General features: G+C 33.6%; 1 protein-coding gene across 1 annotated transcript; it reads left to right on the forward strand.

The window, feature by feature from the left end:
* The first annotated feature begins 495 nt into the window (after positions 1 to 495).
* LOC105116582 (cell division cycle protein 27 homolog B-like) lies at positions 496 to 8,676 on the forward strand. Its single transcript, XM_011013998.1, is given in 17 exon segments — positions 496 to 719; positions 1,400 to 1,472; positions 1,635 to 1,744; positions 1,989 to 2,035; positions 2,634 to 2,731; positions 2,879 to 3,192; positions 3,426 to 3,581; positions 4,351 to 4,567; positions 4,799 to 5,022; positions 5,109 to 5,174; positions 5,842 to 5,961; positions 6,255 to 6,331; positions 6,963 to 7,082; positions 7,235 to 7,454; positions 7,565 to 7,664; positions 7,667 to 7,845; positions 8,235 to 8,676. Coding segments are annotated over 17 exon segments (2,277 nt in total). The 5' UTR covers positions 496 to 614; the 3' UTR covers positions 8,286 to 8,676.
* Positions 8,677 to 10,503: the final 1,827 nt, after the last annotated feature.

Below are 10,503 nucleotides of genomic sequence, written 5' to 3' on the forward strand. Positions count from 1 at the left end.
CAACAAATCAAGTTTCTTTCATAGTACAGGTGTCAGTTATACCATACAATATAGGCTATGAAAGTATCAAGTATTTGTTGTATTAAGTGTTATACAACATAAATCTAGATTAGTCATTTAACAAGCAAAGTATTAAAAATGAACAAGATAACAAATACAAAACATGTTGGTATTAAACATTAAGGTCTATGTTGAGTTGCAACATAAAAGGAATGCAGTTGTTTTTTATAGTATTTTCGCTCATAAATATATTAAAATAATATATATTTTTTATTTTTTAAAAATAATTGTTGATATCAGTATATTAAAATATTAAAAAAATATTAATTTAAAAATAAAAAAATAAAAAAAAATTAATTTTTTTTAAAATATAAAGCATAATAAAAATTAGAAGTACACGCCTCCGATTAAAAAATATCAAAAGGAATACATCTGATTAATCCAGACAGTATTTATTATCAAAAGGGATACATCCTTCGTACGTGAGGCATTATTTGAAACAAATGCTAACACGTGCCATCGCATTTTGAACCTAAAGAAACCCCCAAAACCAGAAAACCCGTACTCCCCGTTTCTTCTCTCTCTCTGGATCAAGGAAGAAGAAGAAGAAAAAGATGGAAGCGATTCTAATAGACTGTGTAAACAACAGTCTTCGCCATTTCATGTATCGAAACTCCATTTTCATGTGTGAACGACTCTGCGCTGAGTTTCCTTCCGAGGTAACCCCAAAAGCTCCAATTTATTTATTTAGTTTCGAGGCATTTTGTTTGGTCTCTGAGAGACAGCTAGAAAATTGAAGGGATAAACTCTTAGAATTCTCAAACACAGTGGCTGTATTTTTATTGATTTTGTATTGGTTTCTCAAGAACAGTTAGGGGTATTACTATTTACCGCAAGATCGTTTTTTCTCTTAGTGTTTTTTATTTTCTTTTATAATTTTATGGCGATTCAGTACTGATTGGAGCTCTACGTGGCTCCAACTTTTCTTCTTCTTCTTCATTTCTTGGGGAATTTTGGGAAAAATTCTGATGTATTTTGTGAATTTGACATCTTAAAAGAAAAAAAGGGTGGCTAAGGTTCTTGATACTTGTAAGTCATGGAATCTTGGGCGAATCAAAAGAGGGCTTTATTCTCCACGTGCTTCAACACTGCTATTGAATGAAACAGATTTGGTAATCAAACTACGTAGATGACTAGATGAAACCTGGAGTCTTATTTTTGACAAGATACCTTAACTAGCTACTTGTCTATTCTGACAATGTTGTGTTTCCTCATCCATACCTCTACAGTTCAGCTGTTTTTGTTATCAATTTGAGATAAATGTTGTGTGTTTATTTATTTTTCTTTTGTTGTACTTTGTTTTACTGGACTTCAAAATAATTGCATTTTGTTTATGCAGACAAATTTACAATTGTTAGCCGGATGTTATTTGCAAAATAGTCAAGCTTACTCTGCATATCGTATTCTAAAAGGTATTATGCTTCACGTTTTCATCTTCCAAATGGTTGTTAACTTATGATGGTCTTAATTAAATGGTCTTGTCTTGGTTTTTTCCCCTTTATAGCCATTGATCCATTAAAAGTGTTGCTTATTCATGTATCTCTCTGCTTTTTTCTGTTCGTTATTATCTTTAGGAACACAAATGGCTCAATCCCGCTACTTGTTTGCGATATCATGCTTTCAGATGGATCTTCTAAATGAAGCTGAAGCGGCATTATGTCCTCCTAATGAACCTGGTGCTGAGGTACCTCTTGGAATTTCTTAATTGAAAATTATTTTGGCATTTTTCTAAAGTACCTTTGGTTCGGAAAGCAGACTGTTTTTATCACCATTTTCAAATATCTATGAAAAAGCATTTTCAGCTGGAGTCAGTATGTATTCAAAGTCCTGAAATTCATTATTGCTGAATGCTGGGCATAGTTGTGCACTTTTTGACACACTTTTCTGGATGTTGTTGATTGGCTCGTGTTGTTTCTCTTCTCTATTAGGTTCCAAATGGTGCACCTGGGCATTTCCTTCTTGGGCTTATCTACAGGTTGCTCACCTCTTTCTAAAAGATTTGGTGATTAACTATCACAAGAGAATTAAGGGGGTGGTTTCTGAATAGATCTTTTAACTTTTACTTTAAGTGAAGGCATATATTCTCATGTATTGCTGTAGAACATCAAGAAAGGAAGAATAACTGATATAAAACTATTTTTCTTGACTTGCTAGATTCTTTGTAGTGACCGTGTGCTCTGTGAAATGTGAACGGAAGAGACAGAATCTTGCCCTCAATTAAAGTTTTCCATTGATTTAGTGAAAATTTGAAATTGTTAATTTCATCAAACTGTATATATTCATTGATTTAGATCTTAAAATCTTATGAAATGATGTCAAAATATTTGTTTCCCTTTCAGAAGGCTATAGAGCTGCATATGTATCTTGCAAAGCTTCTTGATATCCCAAAGGCATTCTCCTTAGTTGTTTATTACACCTCACTAAAAAAGTATAGTGTGCTTCTAGTTTCATTTTTGAATTCTTGAACCTGCATAATTAATTAATTTTATTTGGCTGTCTATTTATATGCTTCTCCTTCTACATCCTGGTTTAATATATCAATTTCTTATTTGTTTAAGTTTATTTGGATTTAGGTATACTGATAGAAGGAAAAGTGCCATCCATCACTTTAAGCAGGCTTTATCTATAGATCCTTTATTCTGGGCCGCCTATGAGCAGCTTTGTATATTAGGTATGGTCATTGAATACCCACACAATTCTGTGCTACTGGCAGTCTTGTGCAACCAGCTTGTGGTTCAAATAAAACATTGTTCTTCTACTTGAGCTATATATTTTTGTCCTGATACTATGTTGGCTTTCTTTTTTATCAATGTTTTAGGCGCTGCTGAAGAAGCAGCTGTGGTTTTTGATGAAGCAGCTGCTCTTTGCATTCAAAAGCAGTACATGAATTGTGTGTCAGCATCCCATAACTTGAGCATATCCAATGAGGATCATAATTTAGTTTCTGCTCATAACTTTGGCTTGGAAGATGGAAGTCCAAGGCAGTTTAAACACCTACAAGGGAATAACCTCAGAGATATTCCTGGAAATTATCATGGAGCCTCTACATTAGGAGGGCCTGTTAGTCAGCCTTCAAATGGTGTTCCTCCAAACCTGTCATTTTATAACACTCCTTCACCAATGGCCACACATGTATGGTAATTTGAATTATTCCAAGCTATGTTTATACAGAAAGCTTAGAGTTTTGTCTTTTTTCTTAAATTGTCATTTTTTTCTTCATAATTTTATAAAAAATTAATTTTTGCACTCAACAGTTAGGTTAGGATATAGTTTACTCCAAAACATTGTTTTCTTTAATTTGTATTCTTTTCCGAAGCATGTTTCATTTTTTTGTATTGTTTTGCTTCAGAGGTTTTATTTTGTAGTTGTCAGTTGTCGCGCCACCACCATTGTGCAGAAACGTGCAGCCAAATTGTTCAAATCCTAGTACACTTGGTTCTGATAACTTTCCTAGGTCGATTGTGAATTCTAATATTCAGGGCCCTCGTAAAAAGTTTGTTGATGAAGGGAAATTGCGGAAGGTTAAGAGCTCCAACACAGCCTTTCTTTGTTTAATTTTGTTTCTCCATTATCTCTCTTCCATGCTAAATTTTGGAAACTCTGCCATTTTTAAAAGAAATGTGATAATCTGCACGTCTGGTCTTTGCCATGGAGCACATATTACACTGCACTTGAAATAAGGAAGATCAATAGGTTTCTTTTTCTTGTGTGAGGAGATTTCTCCAAGCCAAGATGTTGACTGAAATTTACAGCTTAAATTGGGTTATAAATGAACATGGGAAACATTTCATGATGCAAATTTCCATGATGGAGCTGAATGTCATCTTCCCTTTGAGATCATTGTTTCTTTTCTTTTTTTCCTCTGCTTTATCTGATTCAGTTTAGCAGCTTGGTATTTTCTTCCTTCCCTTGTCTTCATGGTGCAGGCTTAGCTGATCCTGAAATTATTTTCTTAGTGGGCTGGTGTTTTTAACATTCCTGTTCACAATTGTATTATGGAATTGCAGTTTGTTAGGTGACCTTGTTAATACATCTTCTAATATTTTCATCTTGATTATTTTATGGGGCATGCATGATTGTTTTTCATCTGTGTATTGAAGGTTTTCTTTCCATTTGGCAAGTTGTTTGGGCCTGTTATATTGATACTTACATTGTTAAGTTTTTTTGTATCTTTTATGTGATTTTATAAACATGCCTCAGTGAAACCTGCAATTGCTATATCCATCTTTTCTTTGTTTAATGAGTATTTCACTAGTTTTCACAACATCAGCGTCCCTCATTTATTTTCAGATTTCTGGGAGGTTATTTTTTGATTCTGGCCCTCGGCGAAGCACAAGGCTTGCTGCAGAAGCAGGAGCCAACCAAAATACTAGTGCTACACTGGTTGCAGGGTATGGAACTAACAACTCATCTAAATATCTCGGGGGTTCCAAGTTGAGTTCTATGGCAATACGTTCAGTGACAGTTCGTAAGGGACAGACATGGGCCAATGAAAATTATGATGAAGGTGATTATTCTTCTTTTTGTTTGACCAACTGTTAGCTTGTACACCAGTATTGACATTGGTGTTGGCTGAAGTAGAAATGCACTTATTTTTGTCCAGTGGACTTAGGTTGAATAGCAAGTTATATTCTTTTTGTGGCTATCTTTTGTTGTTCTGCTGTACGCTTTCTTTTGTTCTTCTGGCTGCTTATTGACTAACCAATTTTTTGAAAATTTTGGTTTTAATCATATTAAGGTATACAGAATGAGGCTTTTGATGATTCACGTGCAAATAATACATCAAATTGTAGTTCATTGCACCCTGGGGATTCTAGACCTCTTGAAACAGAAGTAGCAACCATGCCTGTTGGTGGAGTAATCATAAGTGCTTCATGTATCTTAAATGGTGCTTTAGAAATATTAGGCCTCCTGAGACCTCTTGGGGAAGGCTATAGACTTTTTTGCATGTACAGATGCCAGGTATTAACTGGTGTTTGCTAAAAGAGCATAGTTACTATTATTGTCAGGACTACCTTTTACTTTCTAGCTTGCTTCTTGGTGTACAGGATGCACTGGATGTGTACATGAAACTACCACACAAGCATTATAAGACAGGCTGGGTGCTTTGCCAGGTAAAAATCAGTAGTGAAAATTAAATACTATTCATTCTTTTTCAATTTTTATGTTCTTTTCTTGCTGCAGATTGTGCACTTGTCTGACTGATAGATACACACAGAAAACTGATCATTGGATTGTAGATGGATTTATTAGATACCATTGCAAATTTGCATCATTAAATTATTGAGAGTTATTGAGGTTTCAGAACTGAATGTAGGCCATCTTTGAGTTGAACTGTGAAAGCTGCCATGGAAATAAAATTTTCATAAAACAAGTTTCCTTCTTGATTTTTCATTTTTAATCAAATTGTATATGAACTGTTTAAAACCTGCCTATTAAAAGTTTGCCATCAGTTTGTGATGATATTGTGATAAATTGTTTGTAATGCTGACTTGAAGTTAGAAGCAGTCGATTTGATTACCTTTGCATATTTGAAGAGATTCCCTCTTTATTTTCCCGTCTTTCATTTTGGTTTATTTAGAACTTAGAATGTATTGATTTTTCATTTATTTTTTTAATCATATCACATGATGATTGCATAATTGAACCTTTGCTTCTTTTTCTTTTTCTTCTTCTTTTTTTTTCATTCTCTTGCTTGCTTCCCCCAAAATGACTGTTTTCTATGGTTTTAAACCGTCTGTATGCCATGCATTATTGAACATGTTTGTATTTCAAATGTAGGTTGGAAAAGCATACGTTGAATTAGTGGATTATTTGGAAGCTGATAGAGCCTTCAGTCTTGCCCGTCGAGCATCACCTTACAGTTTAGAAGGACTGGATGTATATTCTACAGTTCTTTATGTGAGTTTATCGATAGGAGGTTCCAGTAACATGGTTCAGAATTTTTGTTTGTTTTGCTTGGGTTGATAACAATGCCATAATATGAAAGGATATGTGACTTCTGGTCTCTTCCTTTGAAAACAAAGGTAATATAGGGTTTTAGATGATGTTTTATATAGGACAAGTGACCTCTGGTCTCATTCTTTGAAATAAGCATTATATTTTAATTGTATTGCTTGATGCTTGCACTTCATGCATTTATGGTATATCTATTTCTTGCTTTAGATGAATTTTTATTTTTCCTTTTGTTGCAGCATTTGAAGGAAGAAATGAAGTTAAGTTACCTGGCTCAGGAACTGATATCAACTGATCGTTTAGCTCCTCAATCTTGGTAGTGTTATTATACCTTTTTAATGTACAGTGCCTCCCTTGCCTTTTGTTTCTCATGCACCTGTTTACAATCCACCTTTCACATGTTACATGGTGGTTATCACCTTAAATTTCTCCTCTGAGCTGTCACATTCAATTTTTCTTCTCAAAACAAGCACTAAAGTTGTTTATATTGCTCATCATTTTTTGTATTTGGTTTCTCTCATGCTTGTGGGCCTCGAAGAGGGAACCCTCAAACGCAAGAATGCTTTGTTGAAAATTATTAATACTGTTCCAGAATAAAACTGGTATCTTGAGATCTGGGTGTGCTGTATCTATTTATAGCTTTGTGTATGTACTCCTGCCTATTTTATGTGGAGTGAAGGGTCCTTTTATGTTCATTCACAATTTCAGGTCAGCTTCGCCTAACTGGGTGATATAGTTGTATGTGTTATGGTGCTTATACAAACCTGATGATCCTTCTCTGAATGTGCTTGAAACAAATTTGGGGTTTAAATAACACAAGCCTGGCTGATTTCAGTCTGTTAGAGCAAGCTTGCATATTTTACTTTGCTGTAGCTGTATTTAGCATTACTAGTTCTTATCATTTGTCATCCGCATTTCTCACTCATTCAGGTTGAATGGACATGCAGGTGTGCCATGGGAAATTGCTATAGTCTGCAGAAAGACCATGAAACTGCCTTGAAAAATTTCCAGCGAGCTGTACAACTTGATTCTAGATTTGCATATGCACACACCTTATGTGGTCATGAGTAGGTCCCTTGGTTTCTTTTTTTCGTTTTCATTTTTGTTTTCTTTTCCTTGTGATAACTAATATATTTGTATTTTCAAATGGTAGAATTCTATATTCAATGGTTGGTTCACGTTTCATATATTTTTCTTGCAATTACTTGGTTACCTGCAGATATGTTGCCTTGGAGGATTTTGAGAAAGGAATTAAGAGTTACCAGAGTGCTCTACGGATAGATGCTAGGCATTACAAGTCCTGGCATGGGCTTGGGATGGTCTATCTTCGGCAAGAGAAAAACGAGTTTTCTGAGCATCACTTCCAAATGGCTTTCCAAATAAATCCACATTCTTCTGTGATAATGTCTTATCTTGGGACGGCTTTGCATGCCTTGAAGGTTGAGCCATATGCAAATTGATATTAAATTCTGTATTTTCCAATGTTGATAATGTCCTGTGGTTTTCTAATTTTGTTTTTTTTACTTTTGGATTATTAAAAAATATATAGAGAAATGAGGAAGCTCTAGAGATGATGGAGAGGGCAATTTTAGCTGATAAAAAGAACCCTCTTCCCAGGTATCAGAAGGCTAATGTACTTGTGAGCTTGGAAAGTTTGATGAAGCTCTAGATGTCCTGGAAGAGCTGAAAGAGTATGCTCCACGTGAAAGCAGTGTTTATGCTCTGATGGGTAAGATTTATAAGAGGCGTAACATGTATGAGAAGGCAATGCTTCACTTTGGTCTTGCTTTGGATTTGAAACCATCAGCAACCGATGTTGCTACAATTAAGGTGACCGGCTTATTTCAGGTTTTTTTTGGCTTTGTAAAACTGGGAACTGAAAGTTAAAGCATAATGTATTCACCGAGAAAAATGGACTGTGAAATTTACCTTGTGTTTTATTTGGCAATTCATAGCATCGGTCAGAGCTTGAACTTCATAGTGAAAACAGATTTAGGTGACCATTTATTTTTTCACAGATTGATTTTAACTGTATTCAATGCCTCACCTATCTGCATGCTGGAACTTGCTCGAACTATAGTATCTAGCTTTTTTCTTGGTTTCTGACAAACCATAACTTGAATCTTCAAATGAATTTATGGATGGTCCCTCCCCTGTTTCTTCTTCATCAGCTTGGAGTTATTTTTGCTGACCTCTTCTTGTTTCTTAATATTTGACAGGCTGACATTGAGAAGCTGCATGTACCAGATGAATTAGAAGACAGCTTGTAGATCTTTTTGACATTGTAGACCCAGAAGAAAAGGAACGCAACGCAAATTATCCAGTTCAGAGCTGCTGGCCCCAAGGAGAATGGCCTGCTTTTGCTTTTGATCAATTACGAGAATAAAAGAGGTTGATCCTGGGCGTGTGGTGGCTCTTCCATTCGGCAGGTCTTGCAGTGGTAACCTCAGTTTTGTAGGTGATGAGCATGCTAACAGAACTTGTACCGATAGTTGTCTAATCATGTCATGTTGATATGGTTGTATCATTCATTTGTTTTTTTTTTTTTTTTGTTATATATATATAGTTGAAATTAGTGGTTACTCGAGAGTTCCAGCTCACCGCGAATGACATTGCAATTTCAATGAGGTTAAAGTTAATGAATTTTCTGCCCTTGTTCCACTCGTTATTATTTAATTTTGCAATGGCCATGATATGATTTCACCTTGAATCTCATCTTTAACTGATGAACATTAACAAAAATGAATGATTTGAGTGTTTTTGAAACATTTGGGACTTAATTAATACGATTTATAGGTTTGATATTTAAATGAGAATGAGTATATAAACTAGGAGTAAATTGGGTTTTCCTTTATTATAAGTGAAAAATTAAAAAAACAAATGGAATCAATTTGCAATGAGATGGCAGGCTTATCCAATGAGGAAAGACCATACCATGAGACTGGAGCTTGGCCTGCTTGACCCGTAACTTAAGATACTCATCACGCTTATTATTTTAATTATTTATTCTTTATGTGAACAAGATTTTCTTCAAATTGATGCTGATGCACATTACACTGAAAATGTTATGTTTATAAACTTACTCATCATTTTTTTTTAATTGATACTATATTAGTGTATAAAATATGTAAATTGGACTTAAAACTATTAAAATAAGTTGACAAAAGGACATAATTGAGAAAGATAAGAAATGTTTGAGATTAATTGATGAAAAGAGGGATATCGATTCTCAATTCTATTAGTAAAAAATGATGGGAAATTTATGATGTATCAAACCATAAATATTTTATTGGTTCATAAAAGAAAACAACAAACTAATTTAAGTAATAAAATTTATAAATTTAGGAGTTAATTGAGAAAGGTTATATAGGTTTGATATTTGAGACTATATATTTTTTTTTTCAAATAAAATTCTATTATGTTATAAAATTGAATCAACATTTTGATTTAGTTAAAAGTTTTAACTTATATATTTATTTGTTCGTCTTTGAAACTAACAAAATTAAAAGTATGTGGGTTATTCTTCAAATTCATCCTTTTCTTTTCCAAATAAAAATAAATAAATAAATAAAATAAAGATTAATATTTTGGAAAAAGTAAACTGGATGAATTTCACATGTAAAAAAAAAACAATCAAGCTGTAATTTTGGATGGAATCAGGAGCCTAATTGTCCCCTATTATTCCTAAAATTAAAAAGACAATGCAGATTTAAGGTCAAATTAAATTATTTTTGGATAAATCTGTATAAAAATTAAGCATTAGATTTTTAATAGCCAATTAGATTTAATCATAGGCCAAATTAAAATTTAATTATATATAAGAATTAAATTGGGTCAAATTGAATGATCCAATTAAGTGCAAGAACTTGATTATATTTTAAATGGGTCAAATTAATTTTATTTGGGACTTAATTAGTGAAAAATTAAGTTTGAGAGCCCAATTTGAGCTTAATTAAGAAGATTGAAATGTTAAGAGATCATATTTAATTTTTATCAAGTTAATTGATTGAAATTAAAGGTAAAATTTCAAGAAAATAAAAGTTTTAGGGTCAATTATGGGCTAAATTGAAGAAATTCATAGCCAAGGACCAAAAACACACTGAATTTTGAGGACTCAATTGATTGAAATCAGGGGTGAAATTGAAAAAAAAATTAAAAGTTTAATGGTTAATTTTTATCAAGTTAATTGATAAGTTTGGTTTCGTAATCTCCCTAACCTAAGCAATTAAGTTTGAAGGGGTGTTTTAACACCTAATACCCTAAAGTCAACTGACTTGGGAGCTATTGGCCTAATGCTTGTTACATGGGTTAAGGAGAAAAGCTTAAGGGAATCAAACATTGCACTATATACATACTAGTATTTGCGACCCGAGTTACTAAGCTCGTAGGGGTGTCTTAACACCTAATGCCCTAAGACCAACTGGTCTGGGAGTCATTAGCTGAAAGCTCATTACATGGGTTAAAGATGCATTGTGTTTTAAGTTATAT

Source organism: Populus euphratica, unplaced genomic scaffold (genome assembly GCF_000495115.2).
Source record: "Populus euphratica unplaced genomic scaffold, PopEup_1.0 scaffold998.1, whole genome shotgun sequence".
Lineage (NCBI taxonomy): Eukaryota > Viridiplantae > Streptophyta > Magnoliopsida > Malpighiales > Salicaceae > Populus > Populus euphratica.